This window comes from Plecotus auritus (assembly GCF_963455305.1).
Source record: "Plecotus auritus genome assembly, chromosome: 8".
NCBI classification, from domain to species: domain Eukaryota; kingdom Metazoa; phylum Chordata; class Mammalia; order Chiroptera; family Vespertilionidae; genus Plecotus; species Plecotus auritus.
The window spans coordinates 25957551-25979161 of NC_137782.1; the positions used below are offsets into that span (position 1 = coordinate 25957551).

The window sequence follows — 21611 nt, forward strand, 5'->3', positions numbered from 1 at the left end:
GACTGCCCCTGGGGAGGACCTGACCAACTCCCCAGGGGCCACAGCTGGAAACCTGAGATCCTCTACATCCAACTCCACCCATTGGACAGATGGGAAAACTGAGGCCCAGCACATACAAAACCAAGATCAGAGTCCTTCCAGGGCCTCCTGTCCCCAAGGCCATGATCAGCCAGCAGATTTCAAGGGGCGGGGGCACCTGGGGTTAAAGTCTGTTTGTGTGCATGGACAAGTGCCTGGGGACAGGGAAGGTGCCAGGGCAGCAAGCCCACAACTTTGCCTCAGCCCAAGAGTGGGTACAGCCAACTGGCCCTACGCCAGCTCAGGGGTTATCAGGGGCAATAACTACAGGGCAGGGGCAGGGGCCAGGGCAAGCACCGGCCCTCCCTCCTCTGCTCTCTGGCAGACCAACTTATCAGAGAGGCTTGCAGGCCCAGTGTGCTGGGAGAGGGCCGGAGGCCTCCCACATGGGGACACGGCCACCCCCTGTAAGGCCTTGCTGAGAACAGCCCTCTGCCTGGAGCCTCCTCGTCTCATCAGCATCTCCGCCTCCCCAGCCAGGGCAGCGGGTTCGGCTGGGCTGGCCCCCACCTTCTGCATGCCCTACCCCCTCTGCTCATCCTGGCTCTGCCCCGGCTCACGGGTCACCCTGGATGGCAGTTTTCCCACTTTTTAAGATAAAAGAGACACCAGACACTCAAGAAAGACACTAAGAAACGCTTCTACCACGAGGGACACAAGAGACAAAGGAGCTCTGAGGAAACTAAAAATGCAGAAAACAAAAGCAACGTGAACCTAACAGGCAAATCCTCAAGGAGATGAAAGGAGCATCGTTGGAACAGGAACATCGCTTTTTAAAAGGGGACATTTCGAGAGTAAGAAAGAGCTGCTGGACATTTAAAAGAATATGGCAGTAGCCACTGGGAGGAAATGAAAAGGATGGAAAATAAAGGTGGGAAAATTCTCCAGCGAGTAGAACAAAAGACAAGGTGATTAAAAAAAAAAAAAAGCAAACGGTAAAGAAAATTAGATGATTGAACCAGGAGGTTCAGGCATCCAGTTACCCGTAAAGCAAGATGATAGGAGGACGAAATTGCCCAAGAAATGGAAGTTTGACTGGACAGTGCTTACATCCTTTCATGGCTTCTGTTATTCAAATAGTAAAATGCCTTCCTACCTAAATACCTGTTTCTTAAGCCCCTAAATATGCCCTCCTCCCCTCTGGGTGGCTCCAGCCCCTCTGAGTGTCCAGTGGGTATCACCCTGGTGCCCACCACCAGCCCGCCGGCCAGCCCAGCGCGTCTCCTCACTGGCCCACATCCCAGCACGACACCGGGCTCAGTGCCCACTGAGCCTCCCCCTGCAGCCAGCCTGCCCCGAAGGCACCCTCGCGAGCCGCCCCCAGGCCCCAGGCCTCCCCCAGGCCCCAGGCCTCCCCCAGGCCCCAGGCCGCCTGCACCAGGTGTTAAATCCTGTGCTGTGACTCTCTCTGGGAGCTGGTGGGCTGCAGGCAGAGGAGGTGGCGCTAAGGCTCTGGCTCCCATGTTGGCGGATGCAGGGGCCACATTTGCCTTGGACCCCGCCGCTTCCTGTTGGGGGGCTGCCTCCTGATCATTCTCTTCCAGATCTCCATTCATGGATTTCAACCCAGGACCCAGAGGTCCCCAGTTTCCAACTCTCTCTCCACACCACCTGACAGCCTGCCAGGCATTGAACAGTCCGAGACAGACTCATGTGTCTGACCACTCCCTTCTCCTCCCACTCTGGGCTCCACATTTCCAAGTATGGCTCCTCCATCCAACCACCAACCAGAGGCAGGGCCTTCCCCCAACTCCATCTCCCTTGTCTTCTTCCCACCTCCCTGGAGCCTGGCCACGGAGCCCGGCCCAGCGTGGAGGATGGACCCAAGCTTTGGAGTTCGAAGCCCATGCCCCCCTGGATGTGCCACACCACCCCAGGCAGGAGCTGTGCCCTCTGAGGACCTCCGTGTCCTCGTAAGACCCAGACCGTATTTTCTTTGCAGGTTCAGAGACGCACACACGAGGCTATTTCTGTGTCCTGGGTATCACAGCAGGCTCTGAAGCCAGGTGGCCGGGGTTTGCACCCCAGCTCTGTTGTAAAGGCCCGTTACGCACCCTCCCTGTGTTCACTAGGTCTGGAAACATCAGCTCTGGAATAACCAAGGAACAGAGTAGGTCAGAGCTCTCCCTCGGCTTCGGAGCACCGTAGGGCCATACGCAGACTGGCTTGACCCTGGGCAAGGTGGTAGGGACCGTGAGAGGGTTTGAGCAGGAGAGCGAGCTGATCAGACCCGGTTGTAAGACAACTGTCCTGACCACAGTGCTGTGAGGACGCTAGAGGGGTGAGGCCAGAGTGGACCCCTGGAGACCCATCCTGAGGCCTTTGCAACAGTCTAAGTGAGGGACTGGCAGCGGCTCAGAACAGGGTGGTGACAGAAGCGAGGACAGCCAGATTGGGACTGGGCCTTAAAGAATGAGGGGATGGGGTCTCGAAGGAGCCTGAGAAAGAGTCAGAAGATGGACTCACAGGAAGAAGAAATGGGTGAAAACAAAATCAATGGAGGCCTCGGTCAGAGGCAGAAAAGGGGCCACGGGCTTTGGTCTGGGAGTAGGTCACAGGACAGACACTCCCCTCCTCCTCCATCTCTTCCTCTTCTCAGCCCTGGTCTTACCCCCACCAGGGAGTCCTCCAGGGCTGCCCCTGCTGGAGTCTGCCCGACTCCCTGCTCCCCTGCCTGCTGACCCCGAGATCAAACTCCACCTGGCACCCCACCCCTCTCCAGGGCCAAGACTGCGCCGAGACACCAGGCGACAAGGGAGATTGAAAGTCCAACCAGTCACCTAGCACCGGCGGCTCCTTTCCTCTACCCACCCTGGCGTCTCGCCTCCTGGCTGCGATACTGAGTGCTCTCTGACCCCTCAACGAGCACCCTGATTAGATCCCATCTTGGCCTCCGATAACTCGCCCCAACGGCCTCATCTGGGCCCTGTGGCAAGGGCTGGCGCTCAGAGTCTCCAGGCCCTGTGGCAAGGGCTGGCGCTCAACAGAGTCAAAGGACAAGCAGAGATAAGGCGAGCGCTTGACCCCATTAGCAGAGCCATTGGTTGTGATTAATGACACTGATCTCATTAAGTGCCTTTGCTGGAGCCCCACGCTAAGTGTGTTCCCTGCTGTATTTGACCTACACCTCTGGTGGCAGGGTACGGGCAGGGGCGGACCCCGGTCACAGCTGTGCTTACTAGGCAAGTCTCTTCAGCTATCATGACTCAGTTTCCTTTATGTCCGTAATATAGGGACAACATAACCACTTCACAGGCCTCCTGAGGAATCTGGACGTTGTTGGCAGGCAGTAAATGCGCACACTTACACAGTTAAATAACAAGATCAACAGCCGCTCCCTAGAGCAGGACCGCTGACGTGGGACAGACGAGGCGTGTTCTCGCAGAGCTGGCTCGGGGAGTAGGAGCGATGCCCTGAGAGCCAGGGGCTGACTCCGGGAGCAGCAGCTCTCCCCCGTGGAGCACTGAGGGCAGGCGGAGTCCTTCCAGCTCCAACAAAAGGCGTGTTGGTCGCACTGTGAAGAACGCAGTCTGCCCAGGGAGGGGTGGTGGCAGGAGGGGCGCCCATCTCCCGAGTCAGCTCTGAGGAAGGCCTGTTCTTACCCTCACCCCAGAGGCCAAGGTCACAGCGAGGAAACTGTGTCTGGACTTGAATCCAGATCCACTGGCCTTCAAAGTCCCTGTGCTCGTAGGTGCTGGGCCCAACAGAGGGGCCACCATGGGCCCTTGGGATGTGGGGACGAGGGGCAGGCCTCCCTCACAGGGGGCGGGAGCACAGGGGACCCTTCGGCCCGCCAGCATCCAGGAGAGCTGTGGCAGGAGGTGGTGTTCTCCCTTGGAAGATGAGGAGAGTTGGGACCAGAGAGGGAGCCGCTTCACGTCTCCCTGGAGGCTATTTCCATGGGGATATGGGGAAAGCTCTGGGGGTCAGCTGACCCCATAAACTCTTGCCTCTACCATTTACTTGCTGTGTGGCCTTGGGCAACTGCCTTTACATCTCTGAACCTGCTCTCCCCTCAGTGAGATGGGGTGAGTGATAGCCTACTCCCGGTGGGTGTGTCACCTGCCACCAGTTCTCTGCCAAAACACAGTGACTGGTTCAGCCTGGAAACCGCTTCCACGTGTGTGTGTGTGTGTGTGTGTGTGTCCGTGTGTAAGGTGGCACATGCTCCTCTTGGCTCACCTGGAAATAGGAAGACAAAAATCAAAGGCGCCGAAGGCAGAAGACATGGGCTGCGGGTCTCCAGCTCAGAGCCCTTCTGGCCGGGGGCTGGCTGATTCCACAGGGAGACGGGAAGGAGCAGCAACCCCGGATGCTCTAGGGTCCTCAGGCTTGGGGGAAGGCCTGGCATCCGCGGACTTACCTGCCGTAGTATAAGATCGTTTCAGGCTTAATGGATCCATCCAGGTGGACATGCAATTCTACCTGCAAGGGGCAAAGGGAAGAGAGAGAACACGCCCCCATGAATGCCGGGAGGACTTTCAGAGAGTCACTGCTCACACTGACCACAATGACCATTAGTCACCACTCACCACACACGCACACACAGGCACTGACGTCCACACACAGCATTGTGATTAATCCTCACCTGTGGGTGGGCTTGTTTCTCTCTCCCTCATGCTGAGAACACTGAGGTTCAGAGAGGTTAAGTAACTTGTCCACCGCCACACAGCAAGCCAGTGCTGGAAGCAGGAACCCAACCCAGGCCTGTGTGCTTACCACAGCCAGGGGACAGAACCAGAGTTCTAACCTGAGCCCAATCCCTACACATCAGGACGGCCATGGTCCCGTAGGAGCCACCGAGCACAGCCACACAGGCAGCCCTGCTCTCAGACAACTCACTAAACAAACTCCAGCGTTCACACAAGGGCTGACCAGACTCCCTGGACTAGCGAACCACGTGATGCATTTCAAAAGTCCGGCTCCATGTCCCAAAGCAGGTGTTGCTCAAGCACAGCTTCTCAGGGATCGATGGAAGCAGCACCAGGTCTTCCCAGGACTCTGGAAACACTAGATGGTCGGCCATCTGGCTGATCGTCGCCTACATGCGCGGCCCACAAGCAACGCTCTGCACACAAAGCCAGGAGTTTAAGGACAGGGGCTGGGACACAGCCTCTCGGGTTTGATCCCGGCTCTGCCCCTTCCTCTGGCTGCGTGACTTCGACAACACACTCAGCGCTGTGGCTGCCTCCCTGGCCAAGACCAACGGTAAGGGCCCAAAACCAGTGTCGGTGGGTCTGCATGGCCCAGGAGCAGCCCTGCCTCTGGGCGTCTCGGGAGCGGCACACGGCGCTGACTCAGCGGAGAGCGCCTTTGGCATCTGCTGGTCCAGCCACGGAGGAAACGGTTCCTGCCTGCGCCCGGGGATCCGAAAACTCACTGACGTCTCCACCAGGGTGGGGCCTTTTCTGGAACTTGGGGACGTGGACAAGCAAGTGGCTGCCTTGGCTGGGGAGGCGAGAGGGCATCTGGGAACACACACGAGAGCTGCCTGCTGCAGAGGAACCCCGCCCAGGCCCAGGGGAGGCCGGCGGCTCAGAGCTGCCAGGCCCGCCTTTCAGCAGGACATCCGGCTCAGAGCTGCCAGGCCCGCCTTTCAGCGGGACATCTGATCATCAGAGCTCTCAGAGGTCATCCAGCCAGCACGGGGCCAGGCAGCACCCACACCCAGACTCGGGGCGCACTGAGCTGCTGGTTCCCTGACTAAAGAGGCTCAGTGTCCACTCAGCCAAATGCTTGCCGGGTTCCCCCAGAATGCTCAGCATGGGGAACACTGATGCCTCCAGTCCAGGGACCTGCCAGCCAGCTGTGTGACTTTGGACAGGGGACCCCACCTCTCTGAGCCCCCCGTTTTCTTATCCTTAAGGCTTCCCATGTGGTGAGGACCCAGCTAGAGAGGCAGGGTAGCCTGTGGTTAGAGCTGGAATCCCAGCTCCTCTCCTTGCTCCCTGGGTGCCCTGGCGTCCCCACCAGCCCAACAGGGAAGATACAGGCCTCCCTCCTGCTTGGGGAGGGTTAACCATGTTAATGCATGCAGTGCGCTTCGCACAGAGCAAACGCTAAACAATCCTCAACCTCAAGGCCTTCATTCCCAGCTGTTCGAGGCCCCGCTGGGTGTGGGAGCGGAGCGGTAAGCTAAAGGGATGCCCGCTGCTGTGACGCTTACAGCCCAGCCAGGGAGAGACACACGAGGCGTCACATCGATAGAGGTCCAACCAAAGCCACGGCAACTCCTTGGAAGCAAAGCACAGTCCCGTGAAAGAGCCAACACAAGAAAGACCCTCGCCCGGCCGGCAGCCAGCAATGGCTTCCTGGAGAAAGCAGGTCTTGGGCTGAGATCTGAGGAGGAAGAACTAAGTGAGGAGGAAGATGGGAACACTTCAGGCAGAGAGAACAGCCCTGACAAAGGCGGTGCCGTGAGGAGAGCGTGGTGTAGGGGTGCGAAGGAGGGAGGAGGGGTTTGGGACTGGAGAGGCTGCGGGCCATCTGGCCCCAGGAAGAGCAGAGATGTGTCCCTGGGGCCGAGGATGCAGGGCCCAGGCCCAGGAGGGGTTCCCAACCCTGCGGGCCCACAGGAGCACTGGGGGGCTTTGGAAAGTTAGATGCCTGTGCTCACGCAAGTCAATTCCAGCACAGCCCTTGGGGAGGGCCTGGGCACAGGTGTTTGTTTTTAACATAAGGCCAAGATCGAGAAGCACTGCCTCCAGCAACCATTCCAGAGGCCCGAGTGCACAGAATCCACACTGGAGTAGGGTGAGCAAGAAGCAGAGGCAAGAAAATGGAGACAGCCGAAACTGGTTTGGCTCAGTGGATAGAGCGTCGGCCTGCAGACTGAAGGGTCCCGGGTTCGATTCCGGTCAAGGGCATGTACCTTTGTTGCGGGCACATCCCCAGTGGAGGGTGTGCAGGAGGCAGCTGATCGATGTTTCTCTCTCATTGATGTTTCTAGCTCTCTATCCCTCTCCCTTCCTCTCTGTAAAATATCAATAAAATATATTTTTTAAAAAAAATGGAGACAATTTGGGTGGATGTGAACTGAAACACAAGAGAATTGTATTTCTTTTCCAGGAGGAAATGACGTGTATTTCTTTTTCATGTTTAAACGATGATGGAGGAGACTGAAGTTGAGAGAGAAGAGTTGCATGAGGTTCGAAAAGGTAGGAGAGGTTAGAAGGCGAAAACCAGAGCGCCTCGGAGTTACCCGGCAGCAGGGCATCTGGGGATTGTCCCGGTGCTGTTGCCCCTCGTGGATGGGTGGGCCTGCGAGGCTACTTCTGCCCAAGCCCTTACATGCCGCTTCGCTCCCGCACAGCATGGACATGTCCAGGATGGTAGCTGCCCATCTGCCTGCGTCCCTGCATGACTGTGATGAGCAGACTGTGATGGGCATGTCATATGAACAAGAACGGACACCTCTGGCCCGGCTGGCGTGGCTCAGTGGTTAAGCATTGACCTATGAACCAGGAGGTCAAGGTCTGATTCCCAGTCAGGGCACATGCCCCGGTTGCAGGCTCAGTCACCAGGGTGGGGCATGCAAGAGGCAGCTGATCAATGATTCTCTCTCATCATTGATGTTTTTCTCTCTCTCTCCTGTCCTCTCTAAAAATATATAAATTTTTTAAAAAATGGACACCTCTGCTGCCTTACCCCTGGGGATGCTGGTTCCGCGGCAGACCAGAGACTATCCTGCCTGAGCAGACACCTTTCAGAACTCACTGTACCAATAGTGGTGGGAAAATGAACCAAATGCCTGAGGAAAAGAAACACACAAGGGGGTGGGGGGAGGGTGTTGGGGGGGGGAGGGCGGTAACTCAAAGTGTTTAGAAAAGATCACTTTGTGTGTGGGGAATGGGGGTGAATAGGGGAATTAGTGGGGGGAGGGGGAGAAGGAAGGACAGAGAGCTGTTCCAGACAGAACAGAGGGAACTGCATGTGCTAAGCAATCAGGGAACGAATTGATTCAAGTGCAGAGAATGTTGGTGGTGAGAGATGAAGCCAGAGAAAGTCAGGGGGTGGAAGGCAGGGAGACCCACAGATAACAATTAAGGGGTCCACTGATGTTTCAAAAGGGGAATGATCTTTTAAAAGCGTTTTCTGCTGCTGTGTGGTGAGCAGGTTGGCGGGAGGCAGAACGGAAGACAGAGAGCTAGTTCGGGATCCAGATGGGAGATGAGCACTGACCAGAATTCCTACAGCATCACACAGTAGGTGCTCAGGAAGCACGAGCTACCGGCACTGGGTGTGTGGCGGGAAGGTCGCAGGGAGCCGGCAGGAGGCGAGAGCGCCCCTGGGAGAGAGCAGGCAGAGCCCAGCTGCTCCCCGTGCCCACAGGTGCCACCTCCTTGTGGGGGAAGCAGAGGCAGAAGCCACCTCCTCACGCAGTCCAAGCTCAGGCAGGCCTCCCACTGAACTTTCTGGAAAACTGCCACTAGCCATGGAGCAGTGTCACCCACCCAGATAACAATGGGGTGCAAGCGCAGAGACTGCAATGGGGACCCTGCTCCGCGGAGCCCACACAGGGAAAAGGAGCAGCAGGGGCTTCTGGCTTATCTGCCAGATGCTGGACCATCTACAGGCATGATCTTACTTCATCCTTACAGTCAGGAAGGTTGGGACTTCACTCCTCTTTACAGACGGGGAAACCGAGGCTCAAAGAAGTCTCTGAGGACACAGTCAGTCAGTGATGGAATCAGGATTTGAACCCAGGTCTGAGTCTTGAGCTCCCACAGGCCTAGCCTCAGGTATAAATAATGCAGCAGTAGTAACAGCAGCTGCCTATTAGCAGACCCTTGGTCTCATTTCATCGTAGCCCCTCAGCAGAGGTGCACACGAGCCCCATTGGGACTTGCCAAGCTCAACTTGGAGAAATGCAGGGACCTGCCCAGGGCCACACCAATCTATGGTGGCAGAGCTGGCCTGAAACCCAAGTCTCTTCAACTCTAAGCCCAAGTCCTGCCAGGGCCACACCACCTCCCTGCCAGGCCTCCTGGGGAAGAATCTCATGCCCCTTCCCCTGCTCTCCGTGAGGCTGACTCACAAGTAGAACTGCAGGAAATCCTCCCAGATTTGAGCAGGAAGCATCCCTGGTAACCAACAAATATTTACTATCGGGCACCCTGGGGAAACACGCCGAGTCCCCTCAGGAGATGCCAGCCAGACACGCGAGGCGCGGGCAGTGCGTTCACTTGCCCAGGCTCACCCAAGGTGGCAGCAGCAGAGCCAGGATGAGGACCCAGGTCTTGGGTTCCTGGGCTGGACCCTGCCAAAGGGTGGGTGGGCGGGGCTGTCCCCTCCTGGGCCTTCCCCAATCACTGTACTTTCCCTCAGGGTTTCCCAGGCCCCCAAACACATCACTGTTGTATTTCCCATCCCCCGATTTTAGAATTCCCTACCAGATCTCTTTCCCCCACTATCAGTTCCCTGAAAGCAGGACTGTGTCCTCATGCTGTACCCTTGGTGCCAGGACAGTGCTCGGCACAGCAGACAGTGCTCAGCAGGTGCTGAACGACCAGGGTGGCTTTCTCATCTCCCTGTCCTAGGCCAGCAGTGTGTGTCCTCTCCCTGCCCAGAGAAGGGGCTGGCCTAGCAGAGAATCTAGACAGGACAGAATAGCCAGGATTGCCTGACCAGACCCCTGAGTCTGGCACTACAGTCAGAACCTGGACCAGCCCCAGTGCCCACTGCAGGGCAGACATCCCCTCCCTTCCTAGCCCTGCTCTTGGCAATGAGCTGGGCAGTGCCAGGGGGCAGTGCCACCAGAGCCTCTCAGCTGACTTTTGGGGTAAGACGAGGAGACAGAGCAGCCCTGGGGCTGACACTGTTTGAGTGACCCCTCCTCCAGGATGTCCTCTGTGCTCAGCCCCACCTGGGCTCCTGAAGCTCTGAGGTGCAGAGGGGAAGGGGCAGAGCAGTCCTCGGTGCCTCCTACTGACTTGGAGCCCGAAAGATTCCGTTGCTGCTGTGAGCTTCCCCAGACGTTTCATGGAAGGCAAGGTGTGCCTTTGGCCAGGGGGGCATCCGTGGGGCCACAGCCGTGGAATGCAGCAGTCACCCTCACTTTATAGGTGAGAAAATGAGGCTTGGAGAGATGAGGAATTTGCCTTAGGTCACAGATCAATGAGCACACAGCCAGGAAGCTGTCTGACTTTAAAGCGGGAAGTCACAACCACCCCTTCACCCTGCATATCAGCGCTGAGTCAGCGCTGCTACAATCTGAACTGAATGGTTAATAATATGATGAGGATGACGGATGATCAATTAGCAGCTAGCACTGCCATGTCCCACCCCCCAGCCCCTGCCCCTGCCGCCCTGGCAGCCAGGCCTGCACTTGGTGTTTTACGCAGGTGGATAAAACTATGATTCCCATTTTAACATGGGCAAACTGAGGCACACAGAAACAACTCACTCAAACTCCCACAATGGATAAGGGGGAAAACAGCACTCAGACCCAGGCAGCCTGGCCCAGCTGCTACCCAAGTTTAAACTCCTCACTGGTCTCCCTCTATGGTCAAAGGAACCCAGAGGCTACTTCCTCTCAATCCACAGCCCTAGGGCCTCAGAACCCTAAAGGATAGGGGAAAGCCAGCCCCCAACACTCTGGGCAAATAGAGATTTGAACCTCGCTTTGGCCTACTCTTCTCCCCTGTTCAAGCCAGGCCACGGTCCTGCCCTCCCTTCTCTGCTGTGGTGACACGCCCTGGGACAATGGGCAGGGGGACAGGTTCCTCCCAGGTCAAGCCCACCTGAGGTCAGCTCCGGGGTCAGGAGGCCGGCTGCCCGGCCTTGCTGTGACCAGACGCCGCACTTCCCCTCCCTCCTCCGGGCTTCCTCCTCTGTCAAACAGAGACTTCGGTGAAACCCAATCTCTGCTCCCCTCCCTCCCCACTGCCAGAAGCAGCCAGGGTCAGGCGGGCCCTTCCCAGGGGCACCTTTATTTAACAGGTGGCTCTGGTGCCGGAAAGCACCAGAGCAGCGCTGGCCGTGGGCTCAGTGGCAGAAGGCGGAGACCTTGCTGATGGAGTCCACAGCGGCCCTTTAAAGCGGGAAGGGAGAAGCAGAGGCAGAAGCCACCTCCTCAAGCAGTCCAAGCTCAGGCAGGCTTCCCATTGAAGGAGGAAATGCAGCCCTCAGGGCCTCCTGCCTGTCAGCCTCCACGGCGGCCCCAGGGGGAACACGCTCCACCCAGCAGGTCAGTTTCCCCCAAGAGCCCCATGACCTTGGTGTGATCATCCCATTTTAGAGAAGGAAGCTGGGGTTCAGGAAACTGTCCACCTGAGCCCTTACAGCTGCTAAGTCTCAAGACAGGGATCCCATCCCAGTCAATCTGAAGTCCAAGGTCACCCTAAGTCTAACTCCTCCCCCACAGAGTGGGGGTGGCAGGTGAATACAGCAGGTATCAGCACCCACGTCAGTTTCAGGTAACCCCTCCCCCCCTTTCTGGTTGTGTGACTTTGGCAAGTTCCTTCCCATCTGAGCCTCAATTTCCTCATATGTAAATGAGAATAATAGGACCTACTGCAGAGGGCTGTGGTGAGCATTAAATGAGTCAATACAAGCAAATATGCAAATCAGAACAGTGCCAGATTCGGAGTAAACATTCAAATAAGAGAAGGAAAAAGTGCCTAGGACAGTGGTTGGCAAACGGCGGCTCGCGAGCCACATGCAGCTCCCGAGCCGCGGTTTGCCGCTCTGTTGACTAATGAGTTTGCCGACCACTGACCTAGACTCTCGATTCCAATAATTACAGGCTGTTGTTGTTCCTTGTGATTAAGCCCCTATCCCAGTGGTCGGCAAACTCATTAGTCAACAGAGCGGCAAACCGCAGTTTGCCGACCACTGGACTAGACCTTTGGTGGTTTACACCTTTGGTAACACCGCATCCATTGGGAGCCTTCCTCCCGGGACCAATGAAACAGCTGCAGAGAGCGCTGGAGCCCTTGGGTTTGATGGTAACCATCACGGTGCTGTTGTGATTTGCGCTCACCCCGTGTTCTGCCTTTTGGTGGAATAACAAGGGGCTTGCCCTCCCTCGTCTTCTGCATTTTGCAGTCTTAGGCCTGACGTGGTACCTTTCCTTCCTACTATTTGCAAGGGACACTGGGAAGTGTTCTCCTGTGTCTTGCAGAACACGCGGCCAGTTTTGCAGCCTTGGGAGACACTGTGGATGGATACTGTCCAGCCCTCTTGGTCACAGACATGTTCCTTTCCTCTTACCGCAGAGGGTTCATGGGACCCAAACATTTACACAATAGGGGGGTGGCCGGTATCTTTCAGAGAGGAGTCTTTCTCATCACCCCTTTCCTCCTTGGGTGTTGTTCCCCCTGAATTCTCGTAAATAAAGTCCGCATTAAGCAGCAACAAGAATAAAAAGAAAATATCTGCCTTGTCAAGTTGTCCAGAGGATTCTGAGATAAATCATGGAAGGTACCAGAACCCACATGTAAATGGCAGCTACTGTTATTATTAAAATACCAGGCATGTGATCAGCATTGCCCTCCCTGACCAAGAACTCTCAAGTGCCTGGGCATTTTCCAGCCTTGCCCTGCGGAAACAGATGAGGGCCACCCCTCCATCCTCCTTGGAACCTCCTCCCACCTCCTCCAGTGTCCCACAGTGACTCAGGAAGCATTTGTTGGAATGACATAATCGACCCAGGTAGGTAGCTGCCTAGGGTCTTGCTACCTAAAGTGTGGTCCGTGGACCAGCCGAATCAGCATCACCTGGGAGCTTGTCAGAGGTAGCACCTCAGCCCCCACCCTAGACTCCTTCACGGGAGGGACTGGGAAGCCAGCCCCTAGCTCGGCTGCTGTGCTTTGCCTCACTAACCTAGTTCATCTCTGTGCCTCTGCGTCTATAAACAGTCTGAATGTTATCAAGAACCAGGTGATTTGAGTACACTTTAACGTTTGGAAAGCACTGCTCGGCTCTGGCTGCTTAAATTGGCCAGGCCTGGCCTCACCTGGAGGCAGGCCTGAGCGGCCAGAGAGAGAGGCTGCACCTGGGGCTCTGGCACCTCCACCCGCCAAAGGCTTCTGCAGAGGCAGCTCAGGAAAGCTCGTCAGGGCCACAGGATGGTGAGGCCAGCCCCTAGCTTGGCTACTGTGATTCTCCTAACCCAGTGAACCTTGTGCCTCTGTCTCTCCATCTATAAAATGGGGTGACACCAGCTACGTTGCAGAGTCAGTTAGAATCACATGAATTAGTGCAGGTAACGTGTTCAGAAAGGGGCCTGGCACAAAATCAACTCAATTGAAGCACCAGTTGCTAATACTCGAGTTAAGTACCTGCCCCACCCAGGGGGAAGTGGCTGAGACTCATGCTCCTTCTGCTTCCCCTGCCGGCTCAGGCACGTTCCCTCCTCTCGAGGATAAATGTGCACCACACCTCACCTACACAGTGGGTGACCTCTGGATCCCTCTACAAGCAGGTGGGGCCCACTTCCTAGGTGTGCAAACTGAGGCCCACTGAGGGGAAATGACCTGGCAGCTTGAATCAGAGGAGAGGATTGGGCAAGGCAAAAATTAGGAATAGCAATCGTTGCTCCAACACGGGGCTGTTAAAAGTGTTGCAAGGACCGGATTGGTGCGTATAGCAAAGATCTATAGCAGCGTTACCTTTTATTTATCTCCTTAACTCCCACTCCACTCCCAATCCAGGGGGTTTGCCTACTGCCTTGGGATTCATCTCAGGCAAGGTGGTTCCCAGACCAGCGGCAGAGGGAATCCAAGAACAGTTAAGGCAAAATGAAACAAAAAAACAGCCTTCAAAGGAAGAACCACTAAGGATGGGGCATGGGCATTCATACAAGGTGTGAAGGAGGCATGGGGGGAGGGGCAGAAGTGCTTCCCCAGAACTTGGAACACCTGGAAGGATGTAGCTGAGCATCTGCCCTGTGGCAGGGCATGGGCAGTGGGGGCGCTAGGCCTTGCTTCCTCGGAGTCCCCTCTTCCTTCCCCTCTCCTCTGTGCACACACACGGGATTCTTACCCACACTTCTGTGACATCTGCCATCATCACATACACCTGTTTCTCAGATGGGCGAGTGAAGCAGACTGAAACTCACACCTCCCCCTGACCCCGCAGCTTCAGATCCCGCTAGCTGCTGATTCACTCCGCTGGGCGCACTTCTGGGCGGCTCCCTCCCTGAGGAATGGCAGTGCTCTGAAGCCCACCAAGTGGGCCTGGACTCCCCTGACCCCACCATTCCCAAGACACCACAGCTGGTGGGAGAGGCGGGACAAGAAAGTTATCCTTTGGGGCCAGTGGCTCTCGAATCTTTCCAGAGCCCAAAGCCTAAGGCCCACCCAAACCCCCTGCCCCCGTCTCTGGCATGGCTCAGTTCTTCCCGTGATACAACCACAAACGGACTCCTTGGAGTGGACAAAGCCATCAGTGTTAGAGTACAAAGCTGTTTAAACTCACAGAGCGCTCCCTGCGCACCATACCCAACACCACCTACGGTTGTAGACAGCACACCCCAAGCCCCATTGTATGGATGAGGTTCACAGAGAATGCCCATTTGACAGATGGTAAAACTGAGACCCAAAGGAGGCAAGTCAGCGGCAGAAGCAGAACTCGGAGGCCAGCCAGGGATGCCTCCAGATTCAGGACCCTCACTTCCTCATTCTCCCTCACTAATTAGCCTAGAGGCGGAGGTGGGCCTGAGCTCAGGGAAGAAAGCACCCGCAGGGGCCCCGCTGATCCCGCTCTGTGGAAGCCCCTAAGCCCTCCAGCCAGGCAAGGAGCCAGAACCCGGACCCCGAGCCCCGGCCCGCGCTCACTTTGGGCTTGTCGAAGGCGGGTGTCTGGGTCATGGTGCCAAGCGTGCGCTCCGCGCTGCTTCTTCCTCCGCTGGATCCCCGCGGTCGAGGGCTGAATAGCAGGCTGGTTCGTTTCCCCCCGGGTCCCGCAGTAAGCGCGGCCGCCTCGCCCTTCTTAACGGGGCCCGGCTCCGCCCCGCCCCCTGCCCGCCCCCAGCCCGTCCAGGCCCCGCCCCCTGTCCGCTTCAGGCCCCGCCCCGCCCCGCCGTCCCCAGCTGTGCTTTTCCTGGAATTCAGGCCCAGCAATGGGAACAAACACAAGGCCCCTCAGCGCCTTGGCCCGCCCAAACACTGGCCCTGGGACTTGGGGTTGCAGCCACCTGTGGGCTCAGGCTCCAGCCTCCAGGCCCGGCTCTGCTGCCTGGGTGCTTACAGAGTGCCAGGCCCGAGCTGGAATCTGGGAGCCCGTGAGCATCACAAACCTTGTGGGGCTTGCTCTCTACCCGGGCTAGACCCACGCTCATCACGTAATCACACAACACAAGTGTGTAATTAGGGAGCTGTAATGGGGACCACCCGTGGCCTGCAGGTCGGGGAAGACTTGTCCGAGGACCTGAAGGAGTGTGCCAGGTGAAGGGAGTTGGAGTGGAAGAGGGAAGCCGGAGAATGTTCACACTGTGCCCCCTGTAATAAGGAAACACCCCAAGGCCCATCCACAGCGAGTGGGCAGATAAGCTCTGGAATACTCCCACCATGGAATAGTATACAGCAGTGAAATCGAATGAACTTCAGTTGCAAACAGCACCACATCGATCTAAGAAACAGTGTGGAGTGGAAAAGTTGCACAAAACTACATGGGCCATGATGTAACTTGTAGAATGTATAATAAAAGCAAAAAAAAAAAAAATATGCATGTTTAGACACATGCATTTGGGAGAAAATGTTGTAAATCAAGGGAAAGATAGAAATAAACTGAAGAAGAGTGGTTATCGCAGATCAGGAGATGGGAGGAGCATACAGGTACGTTCAGGTTACTGGTCATGTTCCAGTGCTTGGGTGGGATGGTGGTTTCATTTCATTTCATTATATATATATCTATATATAAAAGGCCAGTGACCGAACGGCAGAACCACCGGAATGACCGGTCACTATGATGCACACTGCAGTGGCCAACCTGCCCGATGGCCGGATCAGCCTGCCCCAATCTCCTGTGGCCCCTCCCCCAAGCCAGCCCCGCCCCAATAGGCCCCCATTGGGGTGGGCTGGCAGGACCCCACCTGTGCATGAATTCTTGCACCGGGCCTCTAGTATTATAAATAAACTGATAACAAATAAGGAGAAAAGAGAGGGCAGGAGAGTGGAGGACACGTGGCTAGACAATCGGTGAGAACTAGGTCACTATGGGACACAGCGAGGGCTTTCCCCTGAGAGTGCTGTGGAGGGTTTTAAGTGGAGGCAAGACAGGATCAAACTTTTATTTGGAAACAATATTGTCAAAGTGTGGCCGGGAATCATCAGCATCCATGTCACCTGGGAGCTGACTATACCTGCTGACTCTCACACCCTCCCCACACCTACTGAGTTGGAATCTATCTTTTAACACGATTCCAAGTGGCTGATGTGCGCATTACACGTTAAGCCTGGGCTGCTGCGTCACGGGAAAGGGACCGCCAGAGTGGGTCTGCCTCGGGCACGTGTGCGTTCTTGGTTTCATGTGGGAAACACTTCCCAACACGAGTCCAGGTGATTTTGAGGGGACAGTGAAACAAAGGAAGGGCCTGGGGTAGAAGAAGCAACAGGAGAGAGCCTGGGGGTGCTCTGCTTTGGCCCTATAGGAACATTATAGGAAAGAAGTGAGTCAAGGCGGGGCTGATTTGGCTCATTGAAAAGTCAGAGAAAAGGGGGCCTTGGAGACTGGTTCAGGGGGCGAGCCCGGGACGAGCTGCCAGTGCCCTTTGCTCCCCTGGGGACCCTTAGGGTTTAGGAGAGAAAAGGAAAGATGCATGCCTGAAAAAAAGGCCTGGCGTGCTCCAGAGAGAGAACCCTCGCTGGGTCTTTTCTTGAGGGTTCTTATCTGTTTTCTAAAGACGGGGATTTTAGGAGAGATCTTAGGGGAGGATCTAATAGAATATTCATCAGCTTTATGCCCATGTGCCAAAATGAGATTTATTCCCTTAACTTCATCTGTCCTTGCGTGTGCCTGGCACAAACGGCATTTATTGGATTTCTGGTATCTAGCTCCCTGAGTAGCTGATTTGAGCTAGTTAGCCTCTGCTTGGGGAGAAGTGTAAACCATTTGCTATTGTGTCCTTGGTTAGGGAAGATAGGCCTTTACTGGATGGCTGTAAACCGATTCTTCCGGTGCATTGTGGAAACCAGAGTGTTTTGCTAAGACCCTTCCCTGGCTCTCTGTGCTACTCAGGGTCAATCATAACAGCTCTATTCGCTGAGACATACTTGGAGCAGGTACTCTGAGAAGTGCTTTATTAGCACCATCCCATTTCATCTTTACAGAAATATCGTGAAGTAGGAAGTGATCTCATTTTACAGGTGAGAACACTGAGGTTCCGAGAAACGAGCAGCCTGCTTGGCACATGTGCTGTGAATGGCAGCTGGGATTTGCATTTGAACCTGACTCCCTTCACTCTACCTTATTGCTGTCTCCCCAGCCCTGCCATGACATTCAAGTTCCTCTCCAACATCAGTCCCATCACTTTTCAGCACAGTCCTCACACACTGGCCAACCTGGATGACTTGCTGGTTCATTAAAGGTGGCACGCGTTCTTTGCTATTCCTTCCACGGTGAGATGGTGTCTAATTTTCCTCCTTTTGTACCTGGGCTGGAAGAGCAAGTTGTTTGCCTGATAGACTGTGGGGAGCCTGACATTTCTGGACTTTGAGTCTAGGTCATAAGAAGCCTTGCCGCTGCCACTGGGGCCTCTGGAACATTCTCTCTGGGAACCCTGAGTGGCAATGTAAGAAGTCCCCACTAGCGAATCCACATGCAGTCCCTCGCTGGACTGCCCAGCTGAGCGCAGCCTTCCTGCCGCCCCCACCAAGAGACCAGACAGTTAGCGAAGCCATGTTGGACCAGAACAGCAACCGGCTAACCCCACCCCACATTCCTGACCTGCAGATAATAATGTAATAGAATGGCTGCTAATTGAAGTCATTAAGTCTTGGGATAGGTTGTTAGGCAGCAGTAGATAACAGGGAGTATTGGCTAATATCCCCCATCCCCCACCCCAATCACAGTGGAACCTCTTTCTCCAAGTCTCCCACCTTGAGCAACTCGCTTCTCAACCTGACAACCCTTTCATGCTGATGCGCTGTGATCATTCACGCATCTCTCAGGTGACAAACGAAGGAGAGAACCGCGAATATGAGTCCGTTTACCAGTTTTATCCTGCTAAAATCTCAGGATATGTCCTGTGAATATTTTCATGTTTTTTTGCTTTTGCTGCTGCTTATAATTATTGTTAAGTTTTCATTTTTTACTGAACATTTCCTTTCCTTTTTGTTAAATTTTCATTTCATGTCCTTTTTGTTTGTAAAGTGTTTATTTATAGATTAAACAGTACAATAGGCATGCACTGTATATTTGAAAGGTTGAAACAGGGAATCATTCGGGGGCCTGGAACAGATTCATTCAATTTACATTATTTCCAATGGGAAAAAATTATTCCGTTTTTGAACAGAATTAAGTTCAAGAAATGAGGTTCCACTGTACTTTGGTTAAAATTTCCTGAACTTTCTGTGGGTACAGAAACCACAAACTGATAGCAGAGAAAAGGAAAGAGGACCAAGCAACTGAAAACTTGGGGCCAGTTCCCCTCCCTCCACGGGCGTCTTCCCCCAACAGCTTCACCCAAAGCCTGCTGGGAAGTTTGCTGCCTGGGTGTGCCCTGGCAGTGACCCCTACTCCACAAGCCTGGAGCTGGCCTTCACAGACCCTCAGCTGGAAGCACTTGAACACATAAAGAAACAAGATGAAAACACAGAAAACCCCAGATCCAGATGGGCAATGATGTGGGGAGACACCTGCAAGGAGGGCCTCAGTAGCCTGCAGGGGGGTATTCCAGGGCCTTCCCTGGGCTTGGGCAGTTGCCCACCGACCCTGGAGCTCCGTCAGCCACTGGGCCTTGTGGAAAGCACTTGGGGTCATATATCTGCCAGCCCAGGCCAGAGACCTGGCTCTTCTGGTTGGCGCCCTGCATGTAGCCCATCTGCAGAGACAGGAGGAGTTGTCACAATTGTCGGTTCCCAGCTTGGTGTCATAGATGTGCCGCTGGGTCCTGGGAGCCATCCTGCCCACCTGGCTGGCACACTTGATGGTGCCCATTTGCAGGCTCAAGATGAATGGCCCATGGGTGGCAGGATATGGTTCTTGGGTCACACAGATGTCTTCTCATGCCATATGCTGTCATGCCTGACTGGCTGGCACACTGTTGGTGCCCACCTGGAGCCCAATGACGCACTGGCCCGCCTTCGTGGTGGCGTCATCAAAGCTCCACTGCTGCTGCCCCGAGTGCTTGATGCCGATGTCCACGCCACTTTGCAGCCCCTTTGTCTTGCCTTCCTGACCAGAGCCAGAGGAGACACCTGCACCTGCTTCACATTTCCACTCTCAAGGTCCTGACCTTGAACATGTCTACGGAGTTTGTGCCGTAGCTGACTGTGGTCTAGATGGAGTTGGAGAGGTTTACTAGCTGGTGCCAGTTTGCATGGAGCAGTTGATCATGGAGACTGAGTTGGGCGGGAGCTTATTCACGAGTGTGCATAGGATAATTCCATCCTTCAGACCCTTCCGGAAGTTGGGACCCACAGACGGGCCCATGAGTCCCTCCATCCAGCTGCAGAGCTCCGCCTCCTCCTGAGGGTCATGTTTGGACAGGAGCCAGTTCTTGACCTCGGCCGAAAGCCTGAGAACCCCTGGTTGAGCTCAACTACAGTGTGATGACTTGGCATGTGTATACATTGCGGAAGGATTCCCCCATCGAGTTAACACACCCATCCCCTCACATATTTACCTCTTTTGGGAGGGGGTAAAAACACTTTGGTTCTGCTCTTAGCAAATTTTAATTATACAATAGTGTTATCAACCAACTATAGTCACCATGTTGTACGTGAGATCCTCAGACCTTATCCATTTGATAACTGTAAATAAGTCCTTTATTCAACTCTCCTCAATTACTCAGTTTGAGTGCGTCACCTGGTTCCTGCCAGGACCCTGGGTGACACAGGCTGGTCTTGAACTTCTCCACACCAGTACACAGTGGGCCAATATCTACAGAGTTGGAGGAGGAATGGAGAGAGATGCTTTCCAATGCATCATCCACACAGCATCATTCACATGTGAAGACGGGAGAGATGCATTCTCAAATGCACAGGAATTCTAACTCTCACATATCCTTCCTGAAAAAAATCTAGTGTCATCATCCTCTGTGTATCGGAGAGTCATGTTCCTTGTCTAACCGTGCCAGTCAGGTAGATGGTCTTCAAAGATAAGACAGGTTCAGGTTATCCTTGATCTCCAGTCCTGACCCAGGCCTGGTGGAGAGCGGGAGCTTGTAAGTGTTGTTGGGACGAAGGGATATAATTGGGCGATTCAGGTCCTTGGTCCCAAGCTCCTGAGATATATGGGAAGCCCTCACCTGAGCATGACCTGTGTCCAGTCCTGTGCAGGGCTCAGGCTGCGCTGGGTTAAGGAGGGGCAAGTCAATGCATAAGGAAAAGGATTTTAAGACACGGGCAAATTAATCCGTCCCCACCCCACACACTCACACAAAGTATGTGTCACAGTAACAGCTACTACTTCTCAGGTTGGTCGCCTTGAGAAGGGATTTGCATAATCTCATCTAATCCTCCCAGCAGCCCTGTGAGGCACCATGATCAGCTCCATTTGCTGGTGAAGAAACCAAGGCTCAAAGCAGTCACGGCTAGTGAGAGACGAAGCAGGAATGTGGGTGTGAATAAGCCAGCCCTCAGAGCCTGTGCTCTTGACCTCTGTCAGTATCCAGGAGAAAGCAGGGAAGGTCGGACAGCAGCCAGGTCTGCGGGCAGAGCCCCGGGCAGGCACGCGCCCCTGAGTTTGCACCACCTGAAGGTGGGTCACTTCATTCGCTCAGCACAGGGTTCCCTAGGCTGGCCCTGCACCAGGCACTGAGGATGTGGAGAAAACCCCGCTCTCCAGTTGGTTTGCTCCCCGTGCAGCAGGGAGTCTGCACCATCCATTTGCTACAGTATGACAAGTGTCAGCAAGTACGTCTTCCTCCTTGGTTCTGTTGTTTTCCTCTGCAAACCTCCTGGCAAGTGGTTGGGAAATCAAGGGTTGCAAATGCAAATGCTGACAGAGTAAGCATGGAATGCAGACAGTTTGGAGTCTGTGACCTGGGACAAGTTCTCTGAGCCTCAAATTCCTCATCTATTGAGTGGGGATAACACATATAATACCAAGCTCATAGGATAACACATAGACATACCTAATTCATAGGATAATTCACATATATACGTAACTCATAGGATAACCCACATCCATACCTAGCTCATGGGATAACCTATATATGTATATGTGGTCCAGATTTTGCCCCTGGCCCTGTGGACTCCAGAATAAATAAGGTCTCTGCTGATTCTGATCTTCTAGGATAGCTGAATAGAAAGAAGACAAGGGAGGGATGTTCCCAACTCAAACTTATCAGACAGGCCTAGGATCAGTTGCACACAACACAAAATCCTATATAATAAAACCCTAATATGCACGGCAGAACAATTGGT

General features: G+C 54.7%; 1 protein-coding gene and 1 pseudogene across 12 annotated transcripts in view; both read right to left on the reverse strand.

Annotated features, from left to right (window-relative positions):
* Positions 1–21611, reverse strand: part of ADA (adenosine deaminase) — a 107860-nt gene that overhangs the window by 10792 nt on the left and 75457 nt on the right. For 4 of the 11 annotated variants that reach the window (XR_013961498.1, XM_080685757.1, XM_080685756.1 and 1 more), the window contains exons 1-2: positions 14859–14988; positions 4442–4503 (exon numbers count right to left, since the gene is read on the reverse strand). Coding sequence is in view for 6 of the 11 variants with exons in the window: in XM_080685757.1 (XP_080541883.1) it covers positions 4442–4503; positions 14859–14891 (95 nt within the window). In the remaining 5 variants the exon portion in view is untranslated. Of the gene's footprint in view, positions 1–4260; positions 4504–4666; positions 4936–14858; positions 15034–21611 lie in introns of those variants that run through there. The other 7 variants (XR_013961499.1, XM_080685760.1, XM_080685758.1 and 4 more) reach the window with 7 other exon arrangements.
* LOC308255901 (calponin-2-like) lies at positions 18893–20499 on the reverse strand (annotated as a pseudogene). Its single transcript has 2 exons — positions 20492–20499; positions 18893–19759 (listed from the first exon to the last, which is right to left on the reverse strand). The product of its transcript is annotated as a calponin-2-like (transcript).